Genomic DNA, 16,802 nt, shown 5'->3' on the forward strand with positions numbered 1-16,802 from the left:
TCATGGTACAGGATGACACAATACTGTTTTTGGTATTAAAAAAAAAAAGTCTTTAATGGCATTCATTAGTGGTCATGACATGGAGAGAGAGCTCTCAAGTGCAAGATGCTGCCCCAGTGTTCCCTGGGAAACATAGTGCCCTCTCTGGGCATCTGTTGTAGGCTCATCATTCACAAGCAACTGCAAGTCAAAACTGTTTCCTGAGCAAAACAACGTAACCAAACTCCTGTCCTTTTACAAAGGCTATGCAAAATTAAAAATTCAAGTTGAAAATGAAGTATAAAACAACTTTATACACACTGATAGTAGTGTTTAGGTATTTTCTATGTTGAAAGCGGTCTAAAGTGGATTCATAACAGAAGCAAAGGAGAAAGGGTTGAGCTTGTATCCCGTTCCACTGTAAAACTTATTCTGGAACTCCACCCTGGAAAGAAAGAGAGAAAAGTTAGGGGCAGAGTAAGGGGTGGTTGTAGAGATTGTGTGACTGGGAGGTTAAGAGTTGGCGGGTTCCGTGGTTGAATCTCAAAAGTCTTCCCTCGATTCTTTCTCAGAACCCATTGGAGGAGAAGGGCTTAAAATGTACTTGTACACCAGCTGAGGTGGAGAAAATTCACCAACCACTCAGATACTTTTACCAGCCACATTTTCTTTTTTTAAACAATATACTGCCTGCAAAGAAATAACCTTCCCCTGCAAGTTTTCTATCTTTCTCTGCTGTCATGTTGAATTTTACTGTTATGCTTTAATTCAGGTTGTAAACCCTCTCAGATCAGTGAACGAGGGTGTATGGGAGGGAGCAACATTCTGTATTGGAATGCGGCCCTTACCTGTGTCCTGAGGAGAGGAGCCTCAGACCTTCTCCTCCAATGAGTTTTGACAAGGAGGTGCGGACACAAAGAATGCGAGAAAAGAAAGACTTTTTAGGTTTGGCCACTGTTTTAATGTCTCACCAGTGCAGTCTGAGCGCGTGCAGGAAGGCAGACAGACCCTCCATCACCAGGAGGATGGAGACCGTTAGTGTAGCGAAGCAGGAGAAGATGACCGCTAAAACTACAGATCCCACGTAGCCTTGCCAGGACAGAGAGATGCGCATCACCATCACCCACAGCACCTCGGACAGCTCTAAAACCCCAAAGACACAAAGGTTGCGTTCTGATTCTCAACCCTTCATCCAGAAGTGTGTACTCGTTCACTTCCTTCCCCCTCATGCATTTAAAAGCATTGGATTGGTGCAAGCATGGATGTAGAAATCGGAGGAGGGGCTCATTGTAATGCATGGGATGGAATGAGAAATGGTATCAAACACACCATTCCACGTTCCGTCCCATGCATTACAATGAGCCCCTCCTCCAATTTCTACCTCCCCTGCCTGAGAGAGATCCCACCATACTGCTTACACCAGTGCATTCTTTTTAAATCCAAGAGGGGAAGTGCACACTTCGGGAAAGGGGTAGAGGATGAGGCAGCCATACTAAATATACCAAAAAGCATGCGTAAAACACACCATATAATAGATCATACTGTCGACTTGCCTACATATATAAATCAGCTCCAAAATTATAGTGTGTGTGTGTGTGTGAGAGAGAGAGAGTGAAACTCACGTGCATGGGCGAGGCTGAGGGCCCACAGGCGGAGGTAGGAGGCTGTGTTGGAGATGCAGCCCAGGCAGTACTCTATGGTGTGAATGGCCTGGTGCATAAAGACGTCTGCTGTATCAAACTCCTGCAGGGAAGGACATGGTTAAAACAACTACAACACAAACAAAAGAGATTCCTTCCTACCCTACCCTCTTCTCCGGACCCTCCTCTCCCCCCTCCCCCTCTCTTCCTTCCTTTCTCTCACCATTTCCTCCTCTCTGGACCCTCCATCCTCCAGGTCCCCCTGCAGAGCGTTGATGGTGCTGGTGTCTGACACCAGGGGGCGCGCTTCTCCCTGAGAGAGTAAAAGGAAAAACACAAGCGGGTGCACATGTGGGAGCAATTGAGGGTTGAGCCAAAATGACTCACTTAAACAGACTCCCACACACATGTTCTAAACTTCACATCGGTAATTCCATCTCAGTCTGACGCACTCTGTAAATACTCACTTTCAATTGCTTTCTTTCCATCTTTGTTTAACACACACACACACACACACACACATACATACAATACAATATGCTTTTATTGCCACACAACCAGTTTAGTGGAATTTGTTTTCAGTAGAGCACGGGACCTACACACACACACACTTCTTACTGCTCTGCTGTTGGCCCTTCTCTTATGAAGGTAGTAGAGGTAGAGTGGTTTCCCCAGTAACAGAACAGGCACTGAGCCCAGAGCCATAACAACCAGCACCCTCTGCACAATCATCTGGAGAGAGAGAGAGAGAGAGAGAGGACATGAGACACAAAATAAACCTTGAACTTTAGATAACTATTTGAAAAATTCCAAAACGCTATATATCAATTTGCAAACACACAATACACATTGAAATAATCAAGACTGATTACAACTTCAACAGTATGATCATCATGTAAGCACATAACTGAACATAACAATTTATCATAAAGGGTTTTTATGTTATGACAGCAATCATTTTATAGAAGAGAAAGTATACTTTAAAAAAAAAAAAAAAACTATATATACGATATAGCGATTTGCAACGAAACTTTTCATTTCTTCTTGATTTATAATATGACCTTTTTAAAATACTGAATATGAAAGAAGTGTCAGTGAGGTGAGTTTTTGGATTGTATGACATTATCAGTGTCCTCGCCAGCATCATCAAGGAACAGGCGATCAAACACGACCAGGCGAAAGCACGACAGAGACTCGTCACAATTCGATGACTTCTCTGTTGGAACCAGTGTCGACTGACTTACAACGGTGGTTTAAACTTCAACTTGAAGAAGTAAAAAAAGAAATGAGAGTGGTGGTTTTATGAGGGAAAGCGCTTTTGTTCAGAGGACAACTCGTGAGTCACAGCGAGTTCGCTCTGGCTGTACAGCTAGCTAGCTAGCACTTCTGTGGAGCGACGCACGTCAGTGTTCCTATCGCGGGAGTCAGCGACGGGAAAGTTCACTTTAACATTCGGTTTTGTAAACTGACATGAGCTCTGACATTTAAACATTTTAATAAATAAATACATAAATAAAAAGCTAGCTAGGTGGACAGGTGTAACGACTCACCTGTCCCGGGAAGAGGGGCGGGTTGTCGCCGTTATCTGCGAATAGGAACATGTCTATGAAGTGAATGAGGATGCTGGGGGCTCCGTCCGACTCGTGGGGGCCGAAGGCGATCCACTTGAAGACCACCATGAAGACCAGGTAGCCGAACAGACACAGCATGAAGACCAGTTCGGGTATCAGCACTAGGAACACACTGCTCAGCTGGCCGGACTGGCTGCAGAGAGAGGTAGAATATTACTCCATATGAGAGAGAGAGAGAGACAAGAGTAATGGAACAATTACTTAACACATCAATGGGGGGGAGAAAGAGAGAAGTTTAAGGACACTGAAGAGAGTTTAGGAGTCACATGAAAGCAATGTAATCCTTCCATTCCAGTCAAGCAGGGTAAGGGGGTGCGAATACTGACATGTAGTTGAAGAAGGACAAGCAGACTCCAAAGGTCATGTGGATGACCCCGATGATGACAGACATCTTCATCTTGTAGGAGTTCAAGAACGTCAGGTGGTTATTGGCCAGCCGCCAGATCTAAAGGTTAAGGATTACAAGAAACGTGTTGGAACTAAAAATTTAAAAATCACAAATTGAAATGAAAAAAAAAAAAAAAAACATAATCCTAAATGTTAAAACATTTCAGAATCTGTTGACACATTTTACACTGTGTCAAGTGTTTCCAGAGATCAAACGAAGGGAGGAGAGGAAAGAAAAAATATCAGTACCGGGTCGATGCCAAAGGGATACGGGCCTGTGAACACCCCGGTCACGTTTGGGTCCAGAGTCAGGTACTGGTTGTCTCGCAGTGTCTCATCACTAAGAGGAAATGAAAAAGAAAAAGGTGAGTGCGGTGTGTGTGTTAAAGAGAGGACGTGAATTCATAGTGACGGGGTGTGAGTGAGCGTTTCTGGGTAGCCTACATCCAGTTGTAGTTCTTATCATTAGCTGCAAGTTTGGTTTGACTCCATAGCTGTGTGTGTGTGTGTGTGTGTGTGTGTGCGCATGCGTGCGTGTTGAGGAGGTGGCTGGGTATGCATGGCCAGGGTTGCCGAGGATTGTTGTTTGTGTGTACCTCCAGTTATAGTGCTGTATCATGGGCTGTAGGTGCCAGCCTGAAGGGAAGGGGCTGAGGCCTTTGCTGAAACACTCGTTATACACAGCTCCGGTATAGATGGAGAACAGGCCCATCAGCAGGATCAGATACCGCCCACCAAACAGCATCCTCCAGATCTGATACAGAGAGAGAGATGGAGGGAGGGAGAGTTCAAATAAAGAGGGCAAGAGATGGAGAACAAGAGAGAGGGGGCAAGATATGGAGGGAGGGAAAGAATGTGTTCAAACAATATCTTACACAAATTGGAAAAGGTTAAGGGTAGCGAAGAGAAGCAGCATCATCTGTTCTAAACATTTCTCAGGGAAGAGGGGTACAGACAGTGTGGTATGTTTTGGGGGTGCTCTCTCTGGGCTGTTGCAAGGTGTCCTCTGTACGATATCTGTATATATTACTGTTGAGTGAGCTGCAGCTCTTGCTGAGAAAGGGCGACATTTGACTTGACTTGACCAACTGTTACCTCGTTGGTGTTGGCCTGGAGTTTGGGGTCTTTCTCCTGCAGCACCATCCAGAGGGCAGCCATAGTCATGAGGAGGCCGTGGCCCACGTCCCCGAACATCACCGCAAACAGGAAGGGAAAGGTGATAATGGTGTACACCGCTACGGACAGACGGGAGGGACAAAAATAGAAAACACAGTCGCATGCAAAGAGTTAGGATTCACACAGAGGTGGCAGATAACGTCTGTCGAATTTGCTTGTGTGTGTGTGTGTGTATATAATCCTATCTCTAGTCTGTGACATTCATATCACATTGCGTGTGTGAGAGTGAGTGAGAGAGAGAGAGATACCTGGGTTGACCTCTCTGTAGCTGGCCACCCCGTATGCGTCTACGATGCTCTGGAAGCCAGCAGTGAAGGAGTTGGTGTGGAACAGCGTCGGGGGGGCAGTGGGGGCCGGCAGGCGGTTGTAGAACGAGTCCACCGCGCTGCCACTCTTCCTCTGAGAGACGGAGGAAGACAGAGATCAAAGTGACGTGATGTTATTGAAAATAACCCATCTTGAAGGAAAAATAACTAAAATAATAATGATGACAATTACCTAGGATATCTAGTCTAATCACAGACGTATAACTGATACCGAGAACCTGTTTCATTTACAACCCATATCCACCTCCATTGATCATCATCACTTGCGCTCTCTCCCTCCCTCTCTCTCTCTCTCTCTCTCCCTCTCTCACCGTTCCCTCTATCAGAGTGCTCTGCAGCAGCAGTAGTTTCCTGACGGGGCACCAGGCCTCTGCAATCAGGCACTTGTCCGTGACGGAGGGGCTGCAGAGGTTTAGGACCGTCTGGACCGCCTTGCACTTCTGGACCCGGACCCTCCACTGGGGCAGCACCGCCACCGACCGGGCCAGCAGCTGCTGCAGGTACCGCTCTGTCTGGGACAGGACCTGGGTCACACCGGGAGGAGAGCGGTTTCAGTTTCAGTAGATGGCGCATATAATTAATGATTATATATTGATCTTGATATATGGAAGCATCTCGATACAAAGACTACTTTTGAGTCCTGACAATGTCCGGCAAACTTTGATTTTTGGAGTGAACAAATCAACAAAGTGACAATAGAGTGATGTATTTTGGGTAGTCTGTATTGTTATAATATGATCCATGTCTCTCTCTCACCGTTTTGATGTCCACTATCCTGCCCTGTAGCCCATGCAGGATCTCCTCTCTCTCCTCAGTGCCCTCTGGATACGCAAAGGTGTGGGTATGGAAGCTGAGAGAGGGAGGGAGAGAAAAAAATAACAATAAAAGTACAATGTATTCGTTATTGTTATACAATGTTATACAATGATAATGTGGACAATGTGTTCGGCATCCCCGAAGATTAAGTAAGATTGAAACAGATGAGTTTGGGTTTGCTCTCACTAACCAATCACAGATCTTCTTCACTTTCTGTCCAATCTGCTCGCCCCAGAAAGAGATGAGGAAGACTGTCCATGGGACCATCTCGCCCTATGATTGGTGGACAAGGAGGAGGTGTTCCAGGATTCAGAAAAACTGAGTAACATCCATCCCCCTCCCTCCCTCCCTCCCTCTCTCTTTCCATACCGTTTCAGGAAGCTCCAGTCTTTCCTCCATCTCCCTGAAGTCAACGATGATGTAACCTCGACACGCTCGCCATAGCAGCCGCTCAAAAGATGGAACTTTCCACGGGTGGACCACACCCGCCACGAAACTGGAAAGGGAGAGGTAGGATTCCATTAATGTTATAGAGAGATCCATTAAGAGAGTCATTGATCCAAGATTGATTGACAATCAGAAAGATTGATATATTGATGCCATTGTCTCACCTCAGTCGAATATCCTGTCGGTTGTCCAATAAGGCAGAGGTCTCCAGTGTGGACAGAGGAGGAGGAGGGGCCTAGGATACAGGGAGGGATATCATTCTAAAAGTGATACAGGGAAATCTAAACTAAGCTTTTCAGACACCTAGCTGATACATGGATAAGTCTTGAGCCGTCCGTACCAGTGGGTGACAACGGCAAGCCTCTAGAAGTTAGTGACTGTGCCTGTGGGAGATGTTGACAATAATGTGCAACCAGATTTGAAGATGAATAACCATAAGCGAATTTCCTGTGTGCATGACCCTCCCCGTCCGTCTATAGGACTTGGAGAAAAGTAAGCCTCCAGAAGGTGTGCCAGGAGCATATGTAATGGATAACAGTAGAACAGCAGAGAGCATCCTGGGAGCTGTAGTTCCTCCTACCTGTGAGACAGTGAGGGCGTGGGTCTGGATCAGAACCCCTCTGTATTGGCTGAGCTGGGTCAGCTGGTCTCTAAGGCTGTCTCTGTTCCTGGACACCTGGAGAATCACAGGTGTCCGAATGATGACAAGTGCAAAAGGGCCCCAAATGCTGCTGGTCAATTGTAACACACACAGCGTCCATCATCATCCTCTATCCCTTCACTCTCACCTCTCGGAGCTCCCTGGCCAGTCTCTCGCTCTCCTCCTCGATGGCCAGCAGCTCTCTGGGCTGAGGGGCGGAGGGGACGGGGCTGGGGGTGGGGAGGGGACCGGTCAGCGGGGGCGACAGGGACCGACCAATCTCCTGCTCCAGGAATGCTGAGGAGGGAGGGAGGGAGTATGGTGAAGAAAGAGAGGAGAGGGGGAGAGGAGAGTGGATGAGAGAATATAGGGACAAGAAGGATATGGAGAAATGAGGGGGAGAAGCGGGTGGATGGAGGGATGGTTATGGGAGAGAGGAGAGGGAGAAAAGAAGAGGAATAAAGAGAGGGAGAGGAGAGCGGACGGAAGGATGAGAGAGAGATGACGGGGATAAACAAAGATTTGTGAATAAATAATGCATAGAGGATTCCTCTGGTTGAAGGTTTTGTACCGATGGGTTTAAAACTCACAGAAAGTCTTCTCCATCTCTTCACAGCGTCTGACCTCATTGACAAACTTCCTCTGGAAAGCGTTGACATTTGGGTTCAACTAAGAGAGAGAGAGAACGGTAAGTGTTGTTACTCTGAGCACTCTTTTGATTTGTACATCGTGATTCATGCATCAGTGTGTATGTGGGAGGAAATCACTAGTTGACTAGTCAAAACAACACAGCTTGGAGGAACTTACATCTCTGAATTCGACCAATCCCAGCTCTCCAAGCTCACTGACACAGTTATAAGCAGACCCAGATTGGAGGAAGAGCTGCACGAGACACACCTCCTCGCTCCGAAAGAGTGCGCCCATGTTGACCTGAGCAGAAGAGTGTCACAATGGCTTATACAAGTACAAAGCGCTCTAAATTACTAGTGTAAAGCTGGTAGAAACGTTGCAAAGCAGAGGACTAACAGTAGGTACCAAACCCTCAATCACACTACAGAGCCAAACGGAGCTGAGCTGAGATAAGCTGAGCTGTACTGGGCTGGCCTGGTTATGCATCCACCGTAGATGCTGAAACGGTGCTGAAGAGGACCACGTGAAAGGAAAATAATATCAGAGCTAGCACAGTATAGTTTGGGTCGGCCCTGTTGTGTGTAAAGCCCTTAAAAATAAAGATGGAGAAAATAGATAGATAGAACCAGTCTGGAGGCGTAAACACATGAAACCTAATTTCTCATGTGACTCAAGGCGGGTGGCACCCTAATTGAGTTTGGAGATGAGGGGAACAGAACAACACTGGCCTATGTGATGGAGACGGCAATGAGAGACTGATAGAGACGAGTCACCCAGACCTAAATCAAAGTCAGCTGAGGCCTGGGGGGGCCTCCCAAAACACTGTCCCCACTGTGGCCGTGGTGCCCCTTCAATGTGGAATCAGATTACATTGACATTCTTGATTCTAGAAAACTTGTATACCCCTATCCTGCCATGGAAAATAATATTTGAAGAAGCTGCAAGCTATACTAATTAAAATTGGAATAAATGGTTTCACCAGTGGCACTGTAGTCTGGATTAATTTTTTTTTAACCAGTCTAACCGACTAGACTGAATCAGTGTGATTTCATTGTGGCTTATCTGTGACAAGATGCTGTCAACTCATTTCAAAACACTCAACCTTGTTATTAAGCTTTCTGACTAAATGACCATGACTGTTGTTATTTTTTGTCTGAAAACTAAGGTAAGGTAAATTCGCTCTCTGAAATATTGCCATCATGGCATTTATCGGTTTCCACCTACTCTGGTGTATATTTTGCAACGCTTCCTTATAATGACCAACTAGCATCTTCACACCAGACAATAAATACACTTGTCTGGTGATGCAACCGGTATGGATGCGACTCAAGTGCCCCAAATCGTCCCGATGCTAACATTTCGTTAGCCAGCTAGCGAGCTGGCAAATGACTGAGCAAGACAGTTTACATGCTTCTGATCTCAATCCGGTTTAGACGCACTCAAAGATGGCATTAATAGTGAAACAAACTTTGAACGTGGGTAACATCTTACCGTTTTCTAGGTGCCAATCCAGCTAGCTAGCTCGCCGTGTCCTGCTAGCTTGCTTCACTGGTGCATGCCAGCAAAGCTATCGCCACATTCGTCCCCGCTACGTGATGGTGCTCTCTATGCAGATGTAAACAAAGGGACTACAGACAACCGCTAACGAAGTTAACTTCTAAAATGTTTGACCTTTTGGATGTCTGTACTTTCCCCTTTCTCTGTTCACTGTCACACACACAGTGTCAGGAGGCAGCTTCGTCCCCCAACCTGTTTACAAATCTGTCACTGTCCCATTTGGAACACGGACAGTAACCGCAAACACAGAGGAACCTCTAGATGACAGCATTGCGACACACGTGAAACCGTTATAACATTGTAAAAATAACAGAATGGAGTAAACATCACAAATAGAGGGGTGGATTTTTCATTTTTATTATGTAACAAAAAACAAACAAATCGGAAATCATTTTCATCTACAATGAATAAGGAGAACATTGTAATTGAGAAAAAACAGCATTTCACGATTGGGAATAAAAGGGACAGATAAGTAAGAAGAGTATAGGAAAGAATGGAAAACAAAAAATAGAAAAGGAACAGAGCTCAAATATAAAACAAAACAAATCAATATCTCCATTTGCCTTTAAATCAAATACAATCAAAACCATTGATTCACGCTGTAAAGAAACTTAATATGAAGCATACAATAAACGTACAGGGATATTTCAGGGAATGGATGAGGAAAGATGGCATGAAGTCAACATGAAATTCAAGAGACAAGGCGCACAAATACACTATGGTCATGATATGAATCAAAAACACAAAGGCAGAAAAGGTCTATTTACAACATCAAGTCTGAAAATATCTGTGTGTAATACCTTCCATGTCTGTGGTATGTGTGTGTGTGTGTGTGGCATATGTGTGTAATACCTTCTCTGTGTGTGTGTGTGTACACAGTCTTACAAGGTACAATATATATATATATATATACACTTTGAAAGTCTACAGTATGCTTGCGTGGCTCAACAAGCAGTTCAGTCCATGGCTCATGATGTAGTAGAATGGTTGTTGTATGACGTGCTGCGCTTTTAACATGATCTCTAAATCAGGCGGCATTTCACTTTTCCGATCCCCTGCTGCAGGTACTCTTCTCATACATGCGTCATCGCTGTGCTGTGCTCTTTTGAGTTCAGCCAATCACAGCCTTTATCTCGCATGTTTGACTTTTGACCTTTTTATCTTTACAGGCTGTAGAACTTCAGGCTCCTGTCCATTCCGGTGGAGGTGAGGAACTGGGCATGCTCCCCGAAGGCCACACCCGTCACAACTCCGCTGTGTTCTGCATAACAATAATTCCAAGTCAAATGTTAATTCATGAATTCAAGATTTGATAACCTCAGGGAGCCATTCGATAGCTAGAGAGAACTGTCAATAATATTTCTCTTCAGAGAGAGTGCTAGAGAATTCATGCATTCTGCAATGCTACATTAATGCCTTTCCAAACAGACAGACTGACCTATACAGACTGGCACCCAGACACATATCTAGGTTTAAGAGCACATTATAAAGGTGAGTTATTTTACCTGTGAAGTTGAGGACCTCGGACCACTGCTTACAGATGTATACTCTGATGTCAGTACCCCCGACAGCCAGGTACGTCCCACTCTGGTCAAACACCAGTGACTTAACCTGATACAGAGAAATTGGATCATGAATTCAGTTTAATGCATCTGTTTGATGTGAATACAACTCCTCCTCTGATTAAGTACTGTCTGGAGAGGCAGAGAAGTGTGTGTGTGTGTGTGTGTGTCCATCCCCCTCTCACCTCATAGTTGTTGTCCAGGGTGATGGTCTTGAAGTTCTTGAGCTTCCTCAGATCCCACAGCTTCACAGAACTATCCTGGGCCCCTAGAGGGAGCATAGCATCGCCATTAGAGTGTAACAAGCATGAGCAAACACAGACTTACAAACTGATACAGGTGGACAGACACAAAGAATATTGATTAAGACATGGACAATTCACACACACACACACACACGTTTCTGAAACAGCAGTCTCACCTGTGGCCAGGTAGTAACCGTTCTCGGAGAAGGCGATAGAGGTGACAGGGCCAGAGTGGCCGGGGAAGTTGGCCACGTTGGTGCGTTCCTTCAGGTCCCAAATCTTGATCTGGGAGTCGGCTGTCCCCGTCCCGAAAATCAGCCCGTCAGGATGGAACTGGGCACATGTGAGAGCTGGGGGGGGGGGGATAATGGGTTTCATTACAGACCGTTTGAAATGTATCCATGCACTCAGTATCACGCTCAATGAATTAAACAGCTTTAGTTGTAGTCCCGAGTTTTACAAGTGGTCCTCTTTTGTGAGCCAGTGGGTAAAACAGAATTACCGTTAGGGTTAGTGAGGAAGCTGATTCCTCAGAGGTATGTGGCTATTAAAACGCCTAAGAAGACACAGATCTGGCAAGAAGGAGAGGTACTCACCACATCCTGCAGCCTCATCAGTGACCTTGGTGAGCACACGACCCGTCTGGACATCAGAGAAGGCCCAATACTGAGAGAGCAAGGCAAAGAAAACAAAGGCTGGTTACATAACTTTGCTAGTGGAGGCATTCTTCATTCACAGGTATGAGAAAACACATGTGAATACATGAGTGTGTGTGTGTGTTTTTTTTTTTTTTTTTTTACCTGATCCTCAGAGGAGCTTAGCAGGTAGTCCCCGGTGGCGTGGAGGGAGAGGCCAGTCACTCCTGCCTCGTGAGCACGCACAACCTGGACGCAGTTGCCCCCGGAAACGGACCACACACGGATAGTGCTGTCTGGGGAGGCAGAGAACACGACCGACTGGAGAGAGAGAGAGGGGGGAGGAAAGAAAAAGAGGAAGACAAAAAGATCTTATCTATCTTAAAACTGACAGGCAACCAATGAAGGGACTTTAGGACAGGTGAGATATGTGCTCTCCTCCTGGTGTTGGTTAGTACACATGCTGCTGCATTCTGAATGATCGGTAGCTTATTAATAGCTTTCTTAGGTAGACCAGAAAGGAGAGCGTTGCAGTGATCAAGCCTGCTAGTGATAAAAGCACCAGTGCGGTTGGGATGGAGTCCATCTCTCTTACAGTATTCACTACGGTTCCAGCAGAGTGTCACAGTGTAAGAAGGGTTAAGCAGTGTGTGTGTGTGTGTGTGTGTGTCTCTCTCTCACCTGAGAGGGGTGGTAGATGACAGAGGTGACCTTCTTGGTGTGTCCCTTCAGGGTGGCCACAATCTGCTCCTCTCTTTTATCAAACACCACCACGTTCTTATCTGCACCACCTTTAGAGGGGAGAGACAGAGAGAGTTGATTGTCACAAGATCTGCTTTTGAATAACGCCAAATAGCACATTAACATAACATATTGAACAAAGAGAGTGTTTGATTATTTAAGAAATGCATGAAGGAGTGTAAACCTGGTAGTTTCTGCTCAAATTCCCCAAGAAGCCTCAAGGAAGGAAGCAAGCAAGCATCTGAATGGAATTCAATTGGAAGACAGGCTCATTGTAATGCATGGAATGGAATAAGGAATGGTATCAAACACACGTGATACCATTCCTCATTCCATTCCATGCATTACAATGAGCCCGTCTTCCAATTTCTTCCTCCATCTGCCTCCCCTGACACACACACAGTCTGCTTATTGTAACGCCTCACACTGGCCTGAATTCCATTCAGATGCTTGCTTGCTTCCTTCCTTGAGGCTTCTTGGGGAATTTGAGCAGAAACTACCAGGTTTACACTCCTTCATGCATTTCTTAAATAATCAAACACTCTCTTTGTTCAATATGTTATGTTAATGTGCTATTTGGCGTTATAGAAATTGGAAGACGGGCTCATTGTAATGCATGGAATGGAATGAGGAATGGTATCAAACACACGTGATACCATTCCTCATTCCATTCCATGCATTCAATGAGCCTGTCTTCCAATTTCTACCTCCCCCTGTGTGTGAGTGAGTGAGTGAGTGAGTGAGTGAGTGAGTGAGTGAGTGAGTGAGTGAGAGAGAGTACACAATGGGCAGCAAACAGAGAATGAGAGGGTTAACAGGGAAGTGTGAGCGCCTCTCACCAGTGAGCACTTTGTTTGTGTCTGAGGGACACAGGTCCAGACACAAGATTCCAGGGACACTGGCACTGTGGAGGCCCTGGAATTGAAGACACAGAACACACATTAGGAACACCAGGCTTAGAAACAGCCCCAACAGGGCCAATGGTTTTTACAAACACTAGTTTTATATTATTTTTGGTTTAGGATTTTCAATTCAATTCAAAAAATGCTATTCACACTAGTTAGGTATCAATTTTGGTTGAGCGTTTTCAATTCAATTCAATTCGAAAAAACATTATTCATCCCAGAGGGGCAGTTACTTTGAGCACAGTCATCAACAACAATGGGGTTAGTTTTACACACAACATTTTGAACTTGATGAACCAGTTCACTTGATGGACAACAACAACAGCCACATCCATAGTTAGGGCCAGAAGTGAGAAGTCTTTACTGGACGTCCTAAGGCTGTGACGAGCATGACAGTTTGGGTAACCGTCAGTTTACATTGATTACAGTCACAGCCCTAATGCATCCACACATAAAACAAACAAACAATGCTTTATTTAGCATCCCAATCAGAGATTGATTAGGAATGTGTTATATTTGCATATACAAATGCGCACACACACACACACACACACACACACACACACACAACTCACAGCATGAGTGGCCACTTGTCTGTACTTGCTGAGGTCCTCTGACCTGACCAGCTCCTCTGGAACAGTCTTTCCTCTCTGAGAGAAAGACACAGTAAAAGGTCAAAGGTGAGCTTCTAACAGCAAGTAGTTACATTATAGATATTATATACATATATACTATAGGTTATATTATTATAGTCACATAATAGGTCATATTCTGAAAAACATGACAAATGAAAAATAATTTTGTAATCTAACAGTTACCTTCTTTCTCTCGGTGGTGAGGACGGTGGCCTTGTCTTGCAGCTGTGAAAAGGGAAGATGTGTTGTTGTGAGTATACGATTTCTATGCAGAGTGTTAAGATTGAATGATAACATGATGATGGAAATGCATTCATTTATTATTTCACAAAGGTACTCCAACCATTTTGGCTTATACTGTATAATAATATGTACTCCTGAAAAAGGCAACGAGCTGAAAACGTCGAGCACTGGCTCGCTTTCCGTTTTTGTTACTTTATGATTAAATCAAAAGAAATATTCAACCCTTTTTTGGAGTGCCTCCCGTTTTCTTTCATGAAGCTAATATTATTAGAACCACAAGCTGTGAGCCGCCATGGTTGAATGCTAGTATATCTGGCAGCATAACAATAACACATCTAATTTACATTGCGCTTTTCTAAGACCCAAAAACTCTTTACAAAAGGAAGCGAAGGGTACGACAGATCAAATAAAACACAAGACACAAAGCTAGGTCAGAAACACAAGACAGTCTGGTCTCTATGGTAACATACTGAGGTGTGTGTGTGTGTGTGCGTGTGGAGGAGGTGAATGGCCTTACCTTCTGGACGATCTCTGGCGTCATCCCCACCTGCTCGCTGATCTCCATCGGCTCCCCTGCTCCAGCCTAAGAGAGGGAAGATCAACACAGACTTACTGCAGCGTAACTCAATCAAAGAGACAACAACGCACCTCGTGTTTATGGAAGTTAGCTTGTTATTCTCATTGACGTCGCAATGTATTGATTGACAACAGGGCTTTGAACCCATCACTGACCGCAACAGAGGGCTGTGAAGCGACTGCCTGGGGCACCACAAGTCCCGCCTGTGGCTTCAGAGTGGCCAGAGCTACAGGGAGAGAGAGAAGGGTCAAACATGGCGGATTAGAATCAAGAAATGACGAGCGAGAGTCCCTGAGCAACAAGGACGGTTTCAAGTGAATGTGCGTGTGCGTGAGACAGAAAGAAAGAACAAGAAAGTCTGTACGTGAGTGAGTGAATTAACGTGCGGTGTGTGTTGTAGCAGGTCTTACCCTCTCTGGCGGCGGTGACCTCCTTGGTGAGACGGGCGATGACTCTGCAGGCTGCGTCATGCTGGTACAGGGCATGGGAGAGCTCCTGGCGAGTTGTCTGCAGCTGCTGCCTCAGAGTAAAGCTGTGCAACATCACTGCGTCCTACGAGAGCATGGGGAAGTGTGTTTTAGCCAGGGAGAAAGGTGTGTGTGTGTGTGTGTGTGTGTGTGTTGGTAGCTTGCAAGATATTGCTCTGTCAGCTGTTGTGGGAAGCTTAGCTGTGTGGCGAAGACAATGCTACTTGTGTCCATTATTATCTGTATGACCATTGTTGTATTTTGGGTTCTTTGATATAATGCTTTAGTGTGAACCCAAATAAAGTATTCAAGTGTGCATGCGTGCGTCTGAGAAGTAGACTGTAGACTGAGACTCACCCACTCGTCCTGCAGGGATTTGAGGATGGCAGGGATGCTGGTGGCAGAGGGAGCCTTGGGTCTGATGGGGTGAGAGACTGAGATAGAGGACAGGGGGTTAATGATCAAACGCATTGTCCATTTCAGTGCCATCACATAGTGATCTATATGTATGCAACTCTGGTTTATTTGACCCCATCAAAGCGAGCTACTCAAATAGTGACATCTTGGTCATCAGTGTTGTTGACATGGTTATGTAAAGCACTGTCGATCATACTGGGCACCGCTACAGCACATAAGAAAGCCTGTAGTCTGAAATCAACTCCCCTTTTAGGGACATGAATGAGAGAATTGATGACCCATACAATGAGTCGTTGTTCTTGATTCCTGTTGCTAAGGATCAGACAGAGCGATCATGTCACCCTCTCCGTGTCTCACCTTTGATGTCAATGAGTTGCTCCTCAGACAGCGGTTGGCCATTCATAGGATCCGCTCCGTTCTCGGCGATGTACTTCTCAATCAGTCGCCGCTCGAATACCTGGTTGGACACCGGAGACACGCACGGGTGCTCCGGGACCTCATTGGAGACTGGGGTGGAGGACGGATGGGGGAGAGAAGTCAATGTTAGCAAGCTCGCGCTAGGGACTCAATTCATTCGGGACTGTACAGTGCTAGCTAGCTAGTAGCTGGCAGCTACCGTTAACGTTACATGCAAGATGTGATGACAAGTTGATCCTGTAGCTTTGCAACGGTTGTCACCCTTAATGCATTCAATAAAGTCTCCAACATTAAATCATGCTCCTCTGGAAATATTGCCAGCTAGCCATACAAGCACTTTTGCGGTATCTACTTCCACGGAACTAAAGGGGCAACTCCATTCATTCGCACTTACTTGCACAAACCAGGGACATTTTCAGTAAATCCTCGGTTGGTCCTCCAATACCACCGAATCAGAACTTCGATAAGATGGGTTTTTTTCCCGAATCGTTATTAAAAACTTGAAATTATTATTTGTTACCGGCTAAATAAAATTTTGACGCTTGAAATGTCTTTCCGTGTATGCACGCACGTTGCCCCGCGGCTGCGTGGATGGATGCCGCTCTAACTATTGCATTTTGGGATAACATGGGTCCTCCAAACACCGCCTCCCGAATTACATTTATTGAAAATTAATCATTCATCGTATAATTATTACAGATAACACATGGTTTGCTATGACAATGACAC

General features: G+C 45.3%; 2 protein-coding genes across 4 annotated transcripts; both read right to left on the reverse strand.

Annotated features, from left to right (window-relative positions):
* Positions 1–7: 7 nt before the first annotated feature.
* Positions 8–9,397, reverse strand: tcirg1a (T cell immune regulator 1, ATPase H+ transporting V0 subunit a3a). Of its 3 annotated transcripts, XM_083693235.1 has the most exons (21): positions 9,164–9,397; positions 7,850–7,972; positions 7,633–7,711; positions 7,191–7,339; positions 6,983–7,078; positions 6,567–6,637; positions 6,325–6,451; positions 6,146–6,228; positions 5,896–5,989; positions 5,451–5,663; positions 5,062–5,212; positions 4,733–4,872; positions 4,234–4,391; positions 3,887–3,977; positions 3,577–3,695; positions 3,170–3,383; positions 2,238–2,351; positions 1,843–1,932; positions 1,602–1,722; positions 951–1,122; positions 8–424 (listed from the first exon to the last, which is right to left on the reverse strand). In XM_083693235.1, exons 2-21 carry the CDS (start codon positions 7,964–7,966, stop codon positions 340–342), a joined length of 2,484 nt encoding a protein of 827 aa, XP_083549361.1. In that variant the 5' UTR covers positions 7,967–7,972; positions 9,164–9,397; the 3' UTR covers positions 8–339. The 3 variants fall into 3 exon arrangements, 2 of the variants coding, with proteins under 2 accessions (XP_083549361.1, XP_083549362.1); XM_083693236.1 differs by lacking the exon at positions 951–1,122 and having other exon boundaries at positions 335–424; XR_014554858.1 differs by lacking the exon at positions 8–424 and having other exon boundaries at positions 1,112–1,122; positions 2,219–2,351.
* Positions 9,398–9,564: 167 nt separating this feature from the next.
* On the reverse strand, positions 9,565–16,638 carry LOC310821264 (pre-mRNA-processing factor 19). Its single transcript, XM_083693237.1, has 16 exons — positions 16,468–16,638; positions 16,014–16,163; positions 15,597–15,673; positions 15,183–15,324; positions 14,928–14,998; positions 14,713–14,778; positions 14,136–14,177; positions 13,893–13,967; positions 13,252–13,327; positions 12,353–12,462; positions 11,837–11,992; positions 11,633–11,702; positions 11,213–11,386; positions 10,977–11,059; positions 10,735–10,840; positions 9,565–10,490 (listed from the first exon to the last, which is right to left on the reverse strand). Exons 1-16 carry the CDS (start codon positions 16,484–16,486, stop codon positions 10,393–10,395), a joined length of 1,515 nt encoding a protein of 504 aa, XP_083549363.1. The 5' UTR covers positions 16,487–16,638; the 3' UTR covers positions 9,565–10,392.
* Positions 16,639–16,802: the final 164 nt, after the last annotated feature.

This window comes from Argentina silus (genome assembly GCF_951799395.1).
Source record: "Argentina silus genome assembly, chromosome: 21".
In the NCBI taxonomy this organism is placed as follows: Eukaryota; Metazoa; Chordata; class Actinopteri; order Argentiniformes; family Argentinidae; genus Argentina; species Argentina silus.